Source organism: Tasmannia lanceolata, unplaced genomic scaffold, assembly GCF_043159265.1.
Source record: "Tasmannia lanceolata isolate RefF3 unplaced genomic scaffold, GAP_Taslan_0.1 ptg000008l, whole genome shotgun sequence".
NCBI classification, from domain to species: Eukaryota; Viridiplantae; Streptophyta; class Magnoliopsida; order Canellales; family Winteraceae; genus Tasmannia; species Tasmannia lanceolata.
In genome coordinates, this window is record NW_027518685.1 from 25571047 (window position 1) to 25587697 (window position 16651).

General features: G+C 40.4%; 2 protein-coding genes across 2 annotated transcripts; both read right to left on the reverse strand.

Moving 5' to 3' along the window:
- Positions 1-882: 882 nt before the first annotated feature.
- On the reverse strand, positions 883-1275 carry LOC143882838 (oleosin L-like). The gene has a single exon (XM_077386240.1). The coding sequence runs from the start codon at positions 1273-1275 to the stop codon at positions 883-885; it is 393 nt and encodes a 130-aa protein (XP_077242355.1).
- Positions 1276-5943: 4668 nt separating this feature from the next.
- LOC143884963 (nitrate regulatory gene2 protein-like) lies at positions 5944-13175 on the reverse strand. The gene is made up of 4 exons (XM_077388857.1): positions 12110-13175; positions 11608-11792; positions 9043-9266; positions 5944-6952 (listed from the first exon to the last, which is right to left on the reverse strand). The coding sequence occupies exons 1-4, from the start codon at positions 13032-13034 to the stop codon at positions 6160-6162; spliced, it is 2127 nt and encodes a 708-aa protein (XP_077244972.1). The 5' UTR covers positions 13035-13175; the 3' UTR covers positions 5944-6159.
- Positions 13176-16651: the final 3476 nt, after the last annotated feature.

Sequence of the window (16651 nt, forward strand, 5' to 3'; positions counted from 1 at the left end):
TAAAAATGTAGGTACAAAGGTTTTTGGGACGATTTTAACCCTCTTTTTTTTTTCTGAAAATCAAAGGAAACAGACAATTCTTGTTGGTTTTACTTTGTTCTTCACGCATTCGTAAAATATCACTTGGTAGATTCCAAGTTTTATCAGATTGGGTGTCTACACTGATCAACCCCTACTCGTTCATCGCAATTCCAGCTACTCCGTATTGTCATTACCAACCGTGTTTCATGATCAAACTCAGTTTATGTGTTTGATTCTCGTCTCCTGTCCACCAGTCTCAACTTCCAATCAGCATCGAAGTACAATGTGGGCATAACCATAGGATTATCTGATTTGTCGTGTATAAACTTAAAACTGATCTACAGGAACCCATTTAGGCAGATAGGCCAAATAACCGAGAAAGTGAAAGGACATCGAAATCAGCATTACGCACCTCCACATGGATTAGACCTCGTATACCGAATCAGAAACAGTGACACACCCAGAGAGAGTAATTAAAAACCCTTTTTTATTCTTTTTTCGATCGCTACAGAGATGTTGTTAAATACTTTCAACTTATTCTTTAAATTATACGTTATTTGTTTCAATTTTCCTTTTACTTCCTTTCTTCAACGTAGTTCCCGAATCAACACAGTCAAAAGAGTTCATGTCATGAGACATACAAACACATGCATGGTAACAAGGTCACACCATCTTCACCCAATACCAAAGGAAAATACTAAAACAAACAAGAGAAGAAAAACAAACAGAGAAAATAAAACCCACAACAGAGAAAAAGAAAAGGAAAATAAAAATAAAAATAAAACAACCACTCAGATGCAGTTTATATAAGAGCCGTCGATCACCACATCCATCTCTCTATCATGCACCGTGGGGTGCAGTTTAAGAAGTCTGCGCACCCTCACCCCTTCCATACTGTTCCGCCCTATCCTTCATATCTCTCGCCTTGCTAGCAAGCCTCATCCGAGCTTGCTCCAATTGCTCCGATCCCGGCGGGCGTTTTCCGGTCAAGTACTTGTAAATCCACGACATTACGGACATTCCGGCAATGCCGAACCCGCCGGAGGATAAAAGTCCGGCGATGATGAGGAAGATGGTGATGGTGGCCGGAACGAGAACGGGGCTGAAGATGACTAGCACAGGGGTGGCGATTGTGAGGGCGATGACGGTTCCGGTGAGAGTGAGGCCGGAGAGAACTAGGAGAGAGCCTCCGAGAGTAACAGCCGTTGCTGCTTTCACTACCTTGTATGAACGGTCAGGATGCTGTTCCGCCATTTTCTTTATCTGATGATGATGTTTAGGGAAGGTGGGTTTGGAGGGGTTTATATAGTGGGGGAGTGTTGACACGTAGGGAAGGAGGTGGGAGAAGGATGGCACGTGGGGTGTGCGTTATCATGCAGGGATTTGCATGAGAGGAACGGGTTGATGAGGAGACGCGTGGTTTTTTGGATGTTCTGAAGAACAGGGAGGAAAATTGGGCGATAATAGCGAGAGAGGGAGGTAATGTTTGGGTGGTGGATTGTAATTGAGTTATTTTACCTTTTGGAGGTGTGGTTAGTGAGGAAACCGCAACAAAAAAAAACCACTCCGCTGGCTAGTGATAGTAGCAAACCCGACCCGAACCCAACCTCGGTCCTCTAATTTTATCAAGATTTTCTTTAGGTTATGTTTTTTTCTTATATTTTTCTTTTTTGTCCTAGGATGAACACAAACACAGCCCGACTCAATTTTGGGTTAGATGGGTTGGGTTAGGGTTGAGAGATTCAGAGGCGAGTTAGGTTAGGGCTGACCATCAGGTTGAGGGAATGCAATGTTGGGTTGGGATAGGGTTGGCCTAACTCGATTCAACCTGACCCAAGTTGCACCGTTACTCGTAGTCTCGAGGGATAAGTAGCACCCAAATGCGTGCCAAGCTAAACCCCTAAGCCATCCAGGCTTTTGTGCCACCAAATACATTGGTGACCCACCAACCTCTTGGCCGCCAAAGGAAGAGGTCATTAAATTTCTTGCAAGTAGGCCATGGCCAATTCTTTCCAACAATTATAAATGCCGTGAAGCCTATGATGTGAGCATCAAAGTGGAAACCTCAAGATCGATCTCCCAAATTGCTAGCTACATCCATTGCATTTATAATTTGCTCTTCGTGAATTGAAACAACCAAAAAGTGATACCCATGCAGCCCTCGAAACCAGACTATTTTTTTTAAATATAAAGTGGCTTATATTCCTCCGAGGACTATGACAACCAGCTATGTCATCCCTTAACAACCACTCTTGCTAGCTAACGACCACGAGTCATCATCCAGAGATAAACTTCTCTCTTACAACTGTATGTCACCACTGAAGAATTTTAGAGAATTTCTATTATTCTTGAATATCTTGGATAAATTACAAAGACAATTGATGGTGCTTATAAAGAGCACTTACATGATAAACATAGAAATAAATCAAGACAACTGTGGAAAGAGATAACACTAGAATATTCTAATCCAACCTAATCAAATCTACTTTCCTAATCTTTCTTGCTTGCCTCTTCTAATCCACTTGGTTAATTTATCAAGTTGCTTCATTTAGCCAACTTACCCAATCTACCTCCAAGATGATCCAACGGTGAGATCTTAACCCAATCCAACCGTGGGATCCCACATATTCTAACATGCCCCCTCAAACCTATATGGATTGAAAATTGATATGCGTTTGAAAATAATGAAAAAATTCCCAATACAATAGAATTCCCCAAATTACAAATGCAATCAAAATTAACCGATTTGATGCACACTTCCAGAAATCGATGACGAAATCCTTTGATGAAGACTGATGTTGATGCCAATGATCATAGACGATGGTTGCCGAAGAAGATGTCGCTTCACTTGTTGTCACGAAGAGGGCTTAAAAGCTAATAGATCATAGCCTCGATAGGGCTAGATAATACTCAAGCCTTGATGGGTGAGTAAATATGGGTCACTATGGACCAAATGCCGGAATGGGCAAGAATTGGGTCACTATGGACCAATGCCAAAATTGGCAAGAAATGGGTCGCAATGGGCCGATGCTGGAATGGGTAAGAATTGGGTCACAGTGGACCAATGTCGTGGGTGAGAAAGGGCCACGATGGGCAAGAAATAATGGGTCAGCAAGTACCGATCCTCTTGGAATTTGACTCTCAGGCACGAACCTCAAATAATCGAGGCCCCTCAACTGAGTAGATAAATCAATTTCAGGCACGCACCTCAAAGAGGTACCTCAACTGAAATAGGACAAGAAAAATGGATGGAAAAGAAAAAAAGAAGAAGCGACAACAAGTGATTACTATAATGACGACAACAACACAAAACTTTGAAAAAGTCCAGAAAATGAGTGTGCACATATCAAATTTGGGGATTTCACATATGGAAGATTTTGCAAGAAAAGGATTCAATTAAAATAAGGATAACAAGGGGTTCTATATCAATCTTGGGGGAAGGTTTTACAAAACAGCTCCAATTCAGGGTGATTGTGGGCACGAATTTGCAACCTGCTTGAGGGTCCTTCAATCATGGACGTTACTTGTTCCATGCCATGCAGTGAGAGACTATCTCATGGAATGGGATGATTCCAAGGACAACTACTATAGGAGACAGATGAATATAAACCAAACATGTTGAAGGAAGCAGGTAAGAAGAAAAAAGAGAGCACTTACATGATAAACATAGAAATAAATCAAGACAACTATGGAAAGAGATAACGCTAGAATATTCTAATCCAACCTAATCAAATCTACTTTCCTAATCTTTCTTGCTTGCCTCTTCTAATCCACTTGGTTAATTTATCAAGTTGCTTCATTTAGCCAACTTACCCAATCTACCTCCAAGATGATCCAACGGTGAGATCTTAACCCAATCCAACCGTGGGATCCCACATATTCTAACAACCACAAGCAACATGAGAGTATAAAAAGATGACCAACTACTCACATGCATGCTCAGGGACAAATATCACCGTGATTTTGACAATCTCATAACATTTCTCCGGCCAAGGAGAGGGAGACTCCCTAAGGCCCCGTTGGTTTAAGATTATTTCCGCCGATTGTGAGTCCAAAACTGAGTCCAATAATTGGTTTTGGACTCACAATCGGTTGGAATAATCTCAAACGTGCAGGGTCTAAAAATAAAAGAAAGAATAGGGTGTACGAAACCTCAACCTTTCTATCTTAGTATGCAATTAATTAATTAATTAATAAGCCATGTTTCAATATCAATTTACAAAGCACTTATGCACAGTTATCCTTAAAAATCATTTTTTCAGTGACCTTTAGCCAAACACGTCTACATCCTCTAAGATAAAGAAAGAATCTCGATAGAAATACACCCAACACTTTTCTTAGTGGACACATGGGGCATGGGCCCAACTCCACAAAATAAAGATATGTAGTCTATACTTTTTGTAGGTGGAACCCAACCCAACCCCACAGAATACAAAGGAGCTTAGCTTTACTATATCAGTGAGAAAACTAACTAAAAAAATGGAAGTATTCATCCACACCTACAAAGAAATTTCTTAAGTAGGCATTGCAACATTATCATCACACGAGTGGGCCCACACCACTTAATTTTCCTTGCCACCCATAATTAAAATTAATTATCCACTTGTGAAGGCATTAATGATGCCACCAGCTACCTTAATTAAATTACCTAACACCCCAAAACAATTATCCTCCATTTATGACTACAATGTACTGTAATTTGCCCCTTGATCCTTTTATCAATGAAGCCAAAAAGTAATTTATAATAAAAGCCACAAGATCCAAGATAAAAGGCAAAATTAAAGGGTAAAGTGAAAAATCAATAAAGAATGAGAGGATGAATTAACAAATTTGTTATTTTATGTATGTAATAGGGGGATGCTTGATTATGAAAATCCGATGCCAGTTTTGTCTCTATTTGCTGCTCCCTTCCAAAATAGATTTTTTTTAGAAGGAAACTTCCGGCTATGGCATTCTGGTACATGCATGCATCACTACCTTTTGTCCCTACTTAGAAAGTTAGAAGTGAGGAAGGATTTTTTAAAATGGGACTCATATCCTCACTGCCATAATTTGTTTATTCTAACCTCGAAATTTATCTAGGAACCCAAGGGCGGCACCTTGGATTAAATTAATGAAAGAAAGAAAAATTACAAGAAGGGGACATTCCACCTTACCTCAAAGCCCAAAAGTAAACACAACTTGCTTGCAATGGATGTTTGGAATGCTTATAGCATCACCTTCTAAGGCCCTGTTCGTTTAAGATTGTACCAACCAATTGTGAGTGGTAAACCGATTGTCGGACTCAAATTTAAACGTCATTTCGAGTCCAATAATCGGTTTGGCAATTGGCACTCACAATCAGTCGTCACAGGGCCAAAATCTAACAGCACATCTCACACTAATAGGAAGTCGGCAACCTGATTGGCCTCTCTATATGCATGGGTTATCCTAGGCTTCAGCTCCTTGACCAACAATGCACACTGCCATAATTTGCTATTGGCACTTCTTTGTTTCATTTCTTTGATCGGATGTTGATAGCATCTTGAGTATCGTGAGCCCTTAGCTGGGAGGTGAAATAGCCTCTGAGAAACTAATAGAAGAGTGTAAAAGAAAGTGAGTGGCACCATTATATATATATATATAAAATATGGTAGTGTGGATATCACTTCCTTTTTAAAAAAAATCCTTGATCGAACGGACGGACAAAACCCTGCTAGATGATATTAAGTTGATCCACTCTCTCTGATAAGATCAGAAAATCTCATATCTCAAATTATTACTAATCCCATATCTCAAATTATTACTAAGTATTCAATCAATGGCACGAAATCAAGACCGTTAAACTGCCTCATGATGATCTACAAGATCAATGGTTTCGATTGCACGGGCATGTCCACATTAAAAAGCCCGAAAAAACACGTAGAAAACAAGCTAATTCACTTATTAAAGCAATTAAAACGCCATTTATTCATGCGATTAACGGCTAGCAAGTACAAAAATCACAATCCCAACAATTTCCTATACAGACCTCCCATATCAGAATTAAAAAGGGACAAAAGAAAAACAAAATTCATATCTACACATGAGAGGAAAAAAGATATTAAAAAAAAGAGCAAAAATCCGTCCCAAACGAAAATTACACAAAAGACCACTTATTTAACTAATATGGCCGGCACGGCGACACACCCCTTCAAGAGCCTCCACGAACACGCCGGAAAACCCGGTCATCGCCTGAAAAACCCCGGGCAAACCTGCCTGAATGTTATTCAGCGTCATGGCACGTGTCACCTCCACTGCCTTCGAATGCCTCAAAATCTCCTCCTCTACTTTCCTCTGACACGCCCCCAGCTCCAACTTCTTCTCCGCCAACGGATCCCGAGCATCTAAACCAGGCCCGCTATCGGACCCACCATCAGGAGGTCCAATCCCAACCATCGAATACGAGTGGTAGAACTTCTTCTCAATATTTCTAAGCGCCGCAGATTTCTTCTCAAGCTCTCTAGACGCACTCTCCATCCTTTTCTTGATCTTGATCTCTTCTGATTGTTTCTCAGCTATAACGTGGACGACGTGGACAAAGCTTTTAATTGACTCGGAGGCAACCGGGTCAGGGACTCGGTCGAGGGCCTGGTTCCACTCGTCGCAGAAAGAGAAAAGGGCTGAGGAGATTTCGGAGGGGTGTTGTTTTTCCGGGTCGTTATCAAGGTGGATGAGGGTGAGTTTTAGCCAGCCGTGGAGGGACCGGACGTATTCACGCTGGTATTTGACGAGGCGGGAGAAGCTGGAGTGCCAGGCCGAGACAGCTGATTCGAGGTGGCGAGTTGACTGGCGGTGGAGATCGGAGGTGGACTCACCCTCTGTTGAGCGGTTCACGAGGCCGCGAACTTGTTGGACTATGTGGTTTTGGACCTCGTGGTACTGGTTCATTGATCTCCACATTTGCATTAGCCTGTATGAGATACAAGGTCAAGTATCTGGTGACATTATTGCAAAATTTGCATCCCACCGAAGAAGTTATAGACAAATTATAGGATGAAAGGCCTTATAAACATGTAAAGGTAGTATGACAGAGGTACCACCCTTGATGATCCAACAGCAGCTCAGAGTTTTCATATTATCTATTCTCAGAGATTTTATATGGTGTATGGCGGTAAAGTCCAGTGTCCTTCAAAAAAGTACAGTGGGGCCCACTTCATATGATGATCCACACCATTCATTTCTTGGGCCACATCATAATAAATAGGTAGTAAGTAACCCAAAAATCATTTCTATCCAATAGAAGACTGCACATTTTAGAAACCTTTATAGATCGGAAGGTTAGGATCATCCTATGGAAATGATTTACACCTTAAAACCTATTTATGTAGTGGCCAAACAAATAAACGGTTTAGATCATCCTATAAAGTGGGTGCCACTGTATTTTTTTTTTGAAAAATACTATTACTTACGGCCACACAACATATAAAATCTCCTATTCTCAAAGTGCCCCCGGTGTCATTGGGAATCAATTTCAATCCCTCAAAGAATAATCCACTGCACCAAATTATGGGGAACGGGGGAAAGTATACAGAAAAGACAGTTCTTTTCTATTATATTAGTAAATGAATCAGTCTTTCCACGGAGGTAAATCTTTGCCTGCTAGGCAAGAGGATAGCAAGTTACAAATTCTGTCTCGGTAGGACATGTATTTCTATATAAACTTCGATCAAGACCATCCCCTTCTGTATGACCCCACTATGGATTAGTCTCCTTGTGAAAAAAATGGCCAAATTGAACCATCCTTAATCATCCAAACTCAGTGACCTGAAAATGGATGGTTTAAACAAAAGAGGCTTTTTGAGCGACTACTAATTGAATGGTTAGGATCCTCCAACTAGAGTTAATAGAGATACGGCAAATCCTAAGTGAGCCCCACGAGATGGGCTCCTTTAGACCGTAAGACTTCACTGTGTTTACATAACTCTATCTATCAAGTGTTCCTCAAATGCCTCACCCATCCAAAAACACCAGCTGCAAACCCACTATTTATTTCCCAAAAGAAACCCCACCCATTAAGGTGTGATTTACTGATTTAGGCTGTTATTCTTTCATTCCCGATTACATACATTCCTTTCGACGTGAAATGGACGTAAAAAAAACCCTTGGGTTTCATGATCTAGGGATTCTTTGGATAACCCTAAAAATTATTTGTAGATAATCTTATATGTACCATACATAATGGGAAAACTTGGGTGGCCCTGAAGTTATTTAAAAGCTTATAAATGGAAACTTTCCTTCAGCTATTAAATACTTCATAATATAAATTTCTTTCTAGCTATTAAAGACTAAATAAATGTAAATGTAAATTTCTCTGTAGCTATCAAATACCTTATCTTTACTACATATAATGGGGAAAGTTGGGTAGCATGGGAGGCTATTAAAAACCTTATAAATGGAAAGTTTCTTTTCACCACTAAGTACCTTAAAAATGTAAATTTCTACCGACCAAAAAATATGTAAATTTCTTTATAGTATTAAATATCTTATACATGAAAATTTCTCAATAGATATTAAATATCGGGAAATGATATCGGCACTGCAAGGTTTTAATAAGATGGGCAAAGCATCTTGTCGTTTAGCATTTAAAGGGCTTGTAATAGGTTTTTGAGAACTGTAGTATCCTTCTGACAGCCCTTTAAATACTAAACGACAAGATGCTTTCGCTCATCCTATTAAAACGTTGCATTGTTGATATCATTTCCCTAAATATCTTATAGGTGTATATTATTTATATAAAAGCAATTTGTTCCCTCGCATGAATAATATTCGCACATGATACATGCTATTTTCATGTATGCATATAATCTTATTTGTGTATAATCTTTTATGCAAATAATGGTTATAATAGTTTTATATATATCTTAGTTAAAGTCTAAAGTCTCATTCGCAAGTAAGACTAACTCAAATTAATCTTATTTGGCCCTGGATTGGGTGCTTCATGATGAATTCTGAAATGCAGAATGAGAGAGAAAAATCCATGAGAGAGAGAGAGAGAATTACCCATGGCAGAGCTCGACGAGTTGGGGTGCGAGTTCATCGTCTCGGATTTTGCTGATAGCCGAGGAGGTGGTGGAGGCAGCTTGAGACGTTACCACGATCAGAGACTGCAACCTCTTTATGGAGGCCTTGGTCTTGTCCAGCTTTGCGTCCTCTTGTCCCCTGTATTCCTGACTCTGTAATGATGAAAGCTTCTTATCATGCTCAATCTTCACCCCCTCTCTTGCCTACACACGCCAACAACATTTTATGATCATATTCATATGCCTAAACACACCAACAATATATCATAATCATAGTCATGCATACTTTCAAATAATTTCAGGAGTTTATGAATAAAAGTAAAATATGACCAGTTCATGAAATCCAAATTACTGAAAGTCACTGCATATAAGCCCAAAACCCGTTATAGAGCTTATCTTTTCACAGGAACTGGTCCTCAAAAGGTATCCATTCATTAGAGTGGAAATTTTTAGTTCTACTCGAATATTGACAGATCTACACCGTTAATTCTCCAAGTAGGGGAGTGATGCTGTGAGAGGCGCATGGGATGCAATCTAAGCAAACCCACATGACATTAGTGTGATCCAGACCCTTCATCAGGTAGCCCTATAATGAAGATTACAGATTTACAGGAACAGAAAATTACACTTATGGGATGATCCTGACTGTCCAATCAATGGCTCACACATGAACATATAAGAAATTAACACAACAGACCCACATTCAAATTCTATGATCGAACGGTCCGAATGTAATGATATTCATGTCACGTCACAAACGTATAAGTCAGGTACCCTAGGATGAAGGATCTGGATCATGCTAATATTAGATTGCACATTCAAGTATTTATGCCATTTCAAGGGTCTGGATCATGCCTTCATCAATTAGATTGCAAATTTTACATGGAAAAAATTCTAATATAAATTTCCCCTGCATCAAAACAGGGTGTGCAAACCAAAATGCAATTGAATTGCCCACAGAAAATGCACAAATTGCATCCAAAATGCAGCTGGATTTTTCTCCCAAACAAATCCTTGAACTCCAAATTTGTACAACATGAGTTAGTCTACTCCCATGGTTATGAAATGTAGGTTAAGAAGGTGGGTCCCTCTCATATGTATCAAATGTGGGTCCTATCTGCGTACATAAGAAGAAACACCAGCCCGAGTATGACAAGTAAATCCACCATCAAATGAATAGCTGGTTTTAGGTGTCCCGTCGCATTCGTGGTCGTGTCAGCAATACAAAATCTCCTCAAACGAGAATTACAATAGCGAAGAGAAATCGGGTGAGAAACTGCGTTCTCCATGCTACTGACTCGTTTTACTCGACGTGCCGGTTATTTTCTCGAAGAATTTATGACTGGTGAGTTGTACGTAGGACCCACAAGCGACTCACATGTTGGAAAATATCTTCCCCCACGGAACACGGTGAGATGTGGTTGTCTTCATTTATTAGTGGGTTTAAACTTTAAACTATGAAAGTTCCGGGCTATTTTAGTCGTTTAATAAAGAGTACAGATGTTTGGCACTACCATGTTTTGATACTTACACTAACTTGTCCCATCTTTTATTGTCTAAACAGCTGTTCAAGGTTATCACTGTTCCCTAAAAGCTATGAGAAGAAAATAGAAAATAAAATAAAAAGACAGGCTTAGGTTGTGCAATTATTATAACCTGGCAGTGCCAATAATAATATCCTTAATGAAAACGTGCCAAAAAAATACACCCTGGTGCATCACCAGAAGTACACCCAAGTCTGGGGCATTTGTGTGTAGGGGTGCAAGTTTGGCCCTGTCAGCCCTTACCCGTCCTGAGCCCAAACAAGGTCTGGGCTAGATTCTCCAACCCTGAGAGCAGGTCGGGGTTCATTTTTTAAGGCCCTGACTCATGGTCGGGTTCAGGGTTAATATCTCAGGTCTTTTCTATTATAGAATTGAGCCATCTGTGTATGTTTTCTAAAGTTTTTTATTATCTTGGATTGATGTTTCTTTATATTATTATTAATTGTCTCTGGCCGTAATGTTGTTGAATTCATTTTATCTTATTTGTTCCCTTTCTCTGTTTATTGATCATTTTGTTCTATAGATTATGTAGTTGCTTTATTTTTGGCACTCTTAACAGGTATTTGCACTAGGGTCAATCAGGGCCAGGCCAGCCCGGCCCGGCCAATCAGGGTGGGGCGGACCAGGCCATGTTGAGCCCTGTGGGGCGGATAATGGGTTGAGGTTTTTCGGCCCTGACTCAGGTCAGACCGAGATAATGGGATCCAAGGTTGGGCTAGGGTTTTGAAAAACTCGGCCCAATCGACCCTGTTGCAGCCCTATTTGTGTGTTTCTCCTTCTCGTACGTAGGGTTTTTTTGGGGTCCACAAAATGAGGGGTATTTATGTAATTTCAGGACATTGCTGTGGGATTACGCTAGTAATTTCGTCAAAAAGCAAGGGATTTTGCCGGTTGCCACAAAATTAACAGCAAGAATAGACAAATAGACAATTAAAGTCGAGGACGAGTGTATCTATCAAAAGAATGGAGTGTGAAAATCAGTTTCGTAGGGGGAAAAATACCTTTACTTCTTCGTACAGCTTTTTCTCCCAGGCAAGGAGCCGGTCCAAAGTCGAACCGTGGCTCTTCCCTCCGCCCGAATCTTGCAACGAACCGGTGTCGAGCCGGTATCGAACCTCTAGAGGCGGTTTCGATGTCCAACTCGAAGAAAGATTACTCAAAACACTACTCGAATGGTACACAGTCTCTAAAAACCAAAACCAAAATCCACAAAAAAACAAATTAATATGTGTGCCATTATCAAAACAAGAGGGTCCAAAGGTCCAAACATCATCTCAAAGAGGAAAAGGGGAGAAACTGAAGCTACTCATGTCGGCACTAACATTTTTTGATAATTGCGATAACTCATTTTGTCTTTTACTCTTTAAACCTTTATCAAAGGTTATTGAATATCCTCAGAAGCCAATTAATAAAGAAAAGACAAGCTAAATTCGCGTAATTATCAAAACAAGGTAGTGCCAATATCGGTTCCCGAAAAAAAATCGTCTTTTTCTCTGTTCTTACTCTTCAATTGCCGGAAACTCTGATCGAACTGAGCACGGCCAGTCTCGAGCAGATCGGAAACAGATTCTCCGGCGACCGCCGCCTTAACAAAATACTCCTCTATCGCGGCCACGATCTCGGCCAGATTCCGGTGCCGGATCACCATCTTCAGATCGGAAAATTCACCAGCAGCAGAGGATGCAGTCTCCGATTTCTCCATCGGCCGGAATTTCTCCTCCGGCGGCAAGTGGTGATCAACTGACGATCCAAAATTAGATCTTGTAGCAGCCTCCGATTTGGAATCGAGATCATCCTCACCGTCCGATTTAGTTTCCGAAGAGCTACTGCTGTAGTGATCGCCCCAATCGCTACAATGAACTTCTTCCCTCTCCGTTTCCTCGCCATCGATTTGATTTTCCTTCGGCCGGAGGAAAAAATCCGATCCTGGCGGAGATGGAGGGTAAAAATTTTCCCAGTTCCAAACAGATGAAGTCTGTGAAGGCGTGCTGGAGTAAGTGGAATTAGACGGAAAATGAGGGTATTTTGGGAAAGGTTTTTCGAGGGGGGTGCGAATATCAGATTCGGAGAGAATATGAGGGAGTTTTGAACTGGCGATAGTTGGGGAAGGAGACCGGGAGAAAGTTTGTTGCTGACGTGGAGGAGGAGGAGGTGGTGGTGTTGGGGCCGGGGGAGAGGGTGTGGCATTATCAAAACGAGAGTGGGGTTTATGGAGGAGGACGGCGGGGGTTTCATCGGAGACGGAGAGGGGTTCGCCGGCGGCGAAGTGGGAGAGGGCGGAGCCGGTGAGGCGGAGTGACCGGAGGTAGTCGGAGTGGGCGGAGGCGAGATGGTGGCGGGAAAAGACGGCCTGTTTCATGAATCTACGGCGGTCTTTGCAGCGGCGGACGGCGTCTTCGTTGTCGAGTTTCGAGGTTGCGCAGCCCATTGTGGTGGCGGGGTTTTTGGTGAGAGTTGCCGGTTTTTTGTGAGAAAGGGGGGCGCACTAAACACAGAGAAGAACCTTATACTCTTGTTTCTCTTCGCTTCTTTCTCTCTCTGTCCCATCGGTATATTGCTTTTACTCAACAGTCAAAAAAGGCTTTATAAATAGTTATGCTTTTTTTCGGGAAATGATATTTACGCCCCTTTTATAACCAGGGACACCCATTTGCCAGTGCACTTTGCAATCAAAGCTACTAGATTTTTCTGAGATACAGTACATTAGCCCCACTTTTGCCATTGATACACTGACGCTGGGTGTCCCTGGTGATCAAAAGGGGCGTAAATATCCCTTCCCTTTTTTGGTTTTAGGTTTTACACTGGATATTACCGACCAGATAAATTCCCATAAATCTAAAAGACTTGCCTTTTTGGTTTCACTTTAAAAAGAGTAGAAAACTAAAAAAACAGGATCTAACCAAGTTTACCAGTATCCATTGACACATTTTGAATCCCTATCATAGAATATATGAAATTAATTTCGTTCGATCCAGACAGATACTCATGGGATAGTAGGGGTGGACATGGTTCGGTTCGGTTCGGTTTTGGGGCATACCCAGAACCAAATCATATATAATCGGTTCCCTAAAATTGGAACCATAACCAAACCATATATGTTTGGAACCGAACCGAACCGAACCGAACCAGAACCATATATAATCGGTTCAGTTCTGGGTTTACCCAACCTTGAATAAAAGCACAACATATGATGAAAAATGCAAGAAAAGAACATAAAAGAAAAAACCCAATGAGAAAATAGCCTAAGAAATTCACAGAACACAAAAATCTCATGACATATTCACCTTTTCTTCTCTGAAAAACCATGTAAACCCCTCAGAGAGAGCCATGCATATTGAAAATCTTAAAACCCTCAATTTCTCATGTGGGCATGCAACTAGAAAAGAACTTGAAGAAGATTAAACCCATTGAACTTGAATAAAAGCAGAGCATACTTAGTTTTTCACTTAAAATCGGAGAAGATGAAGGCAAGTTGTAGGTTACGAGGTTGGAGAGAAGGAGGCGGTGAGAGTGGAAAGCTAGGGTTTTTTTTTTTTTTTTAATTTTACAATTGTGATTTTTGTTGGTTTTTAACTTTTTACGACTTACAGTCGCAGCAAATCGGTAAAAGGAGGGTGAATTAAAATTTTGAAGGCAAAGGAACACGTTAAAGAGGAGTGAATAAAAAGGGGAAGGGGTGATTTTATCAAATGCGTAAGTAGGGTCGGTTCTCGGTTCAGTTCTTGGTTCCGGGATCCCAAACCCAGAACCGAACCGAATTTCAACCGGTTCTAGATTTTTCGAACCATAACCGAACTATATATAGCTGGAACGAACCGAACCGAACCGAACCGAACCTGCCGGTTCGGTTCAGTTCCTCAGTTCAAACCGGAACCATGTCCACCCCTATGGGATAGTCCTAAATCCGAAGTTATTATATTATTTTACAAAACTAACTCCGATTTTGAATAAATTTTAGTATTATTTTAGGAGTATTTTAGTAAAAAATAAGGCATGCACATTTTTGTCACTCATCTCACTCAAGTCTTCCAGTCAGCTCACTGTACTCGCCCTTGCCCTCTTTTGAGAATTAAAAACAATGTAAATAGGACCTAATAAGACACTCCAATGGAGGGTCGGAATTAAACTAGATCATGACCTAAATATGAATGGATCAAGACTAGGAGATAGGTGAATCTAATATGAAATTGATCTCTTGATTTTTATAGAAAAGGATGCTTTTTTGTTTCTGCTTTAGCTCCTTTGTTTTTCTACCAATAGAGGCTAAGCAAGTTTTTTTTCTTTTTTTTACTTTTTTCCTCTCCATGACAGTCTCATATAAGTTTATGGTGATAAGGAGTCTTTGATTTTTGGTGGGCTCTACCGCTCTAGAGAGGACTAGTCCCATTTTACACAAGCTTGCAGCTGATAAGGGGTGGACATATAAATGACTTTGTTAAAAAGGTGCCTTAAAAATAGATGGTCGCTGGTTGGTACACCGATAAAGAACTCATAAATCATCAAACTCACCGATTCCGCTCACGCTTGTTTTCCTCCTTATTCCCTTCTTGAGTTCTTGGGAAGGAACATTTCCAACCCATTTGCCCCTTCTCCTGAAAATAATGAAATTGCTGGAAAAGGAGGTGGAAATATCATTTCTCTCGTCTTTTGTTTTTGCGAGTTTGAGTCCAATTTATTTGAATGTGAGGGAATTGAGGGTAAAATTCACTCCCAATTCTTTTCTCTTCTTTTTTTTTTCTTTTTTGGAAAATGTTCACTCCCAGTTCTTATAGCATGCCAAATCAATCACTAATTCATATGCCTTGCTTTCGTTGTTTTAGAAAATGATAAAAATTCTTATAATTTTGTTTTCTCACTGGCTCTTTTGTTTTTGTCTCTCTTGTGCTATGTTATTTGCACATTATTATTAATTATTGCTTAGAATTCAAAAAAAATGATGCATATTTTATGTATCTATATCAAAATCTTGAGGAATGATGGAATATATGAAGGTCGCCCTTGCAAAAACCAGCTTCAAGGGCGCCCCTATTGGTTGATTTCAGCAAAGTGCATCTATTGTGGCACAAAAAAAAGTGGATTGCACTGAAAAAAAGTGGAAATGGCCTTGACTTTGCTGAAAGAAACCAATAGGGACAACCTTGAAGCTGATTTTTGCTTCAAGGGCGCCCCTTCATTCTATCATTCCTCCATAATCTTTCTTGTTCTAATACTTGTGTTTTCATGACACGCGCACACACAAAAAAGAAAAGAGAAGGTTCTTTTAGGATTCTTTGCCAAAAAAAGTTCATCAATGGAAGACCTTCACCTAGTGAATTTCATTCAGAATTCGACTAGACATTATTGTATAATCCAGTGAGGGCCCACAAGATAAACAACCACAATTACACCACATGCTTATTAGATGGAGAAAAGTACGAAATGTGGGCCGATGTTTAGTGAAAATACGGATTGCGGGCACCTTTTAAAACAAGAACAAAAAAAGGGCTAAACTTCAAAATCGGGTGGTCAAAAGACCCTGATACCCTTCTGACATCGACATAGTCCTCCTTTTTCATTACTGCCTCTTAAATTGGCCTGATTCACGAGGCTTCTTTTGGTTCATTTAAATGTGTATTTGAAACGAGAGAACCTTGGGTTCGTTTCTATCTTGGCCGTCGGAAATAACTAGAGATTGATAGATCTTGACACGTGTTGGAAAACTTTTTGGAACCCCGACATTATTATACTTTTTGGAACACTAACGTTATCTTTTCTCACTTATCTTTTGGCTTAGAACGGTAGAGGTTATCTTTTCTCACTTATCTTTTCAACACCTGTCAGGCATCCATCTGTCTCTAGGTATTTCCGATGGCCAAGATAGAAATAATGGGTACACCGATGGAAATAATGGTTACAGAGAGGGAAATAATGGGTACGATGGCGGAAATAATGTGTACGCCGATGGAAATAATGGTTACAAAGAGGGAAATAATGGGTACACCAGCGGAAATAATGGGTACGCCGATGGAAATAATGGTTACAGAGATGGCAATAATGGGTACGTCG

Coding starts and splice junctions, on each gene's coding strand:
- LOC143882838 (XM_077386240.1), bottom strand. CDS start 1,275: ATGGCGGAACAGCATCCTGACCGTTCATACAAGGTAGTGAAAGCAGCA.
- LOC143884963 (XM_077388857.1), bottom strand. CDS start 13,034: ATGGGCTGCGCAACCTCGAAACTCGACAACGAAGACGCCGTCCGCCGC. Junction 11,793..12,109: donor GAGTTTCCGGCAATTGAAGA/GTAAGAACAGAG, acceptor TTTGGTTTTTAG/AGACTGTGTACCATTCGAGT. Junction 9,267..11,607: donor AGCTGTACGAAGAAGTAAAG/GTATTTTTCCCC, acceptor TGGCGTGTGTAG/GCAAGAGAGGGGGTGAAGAT.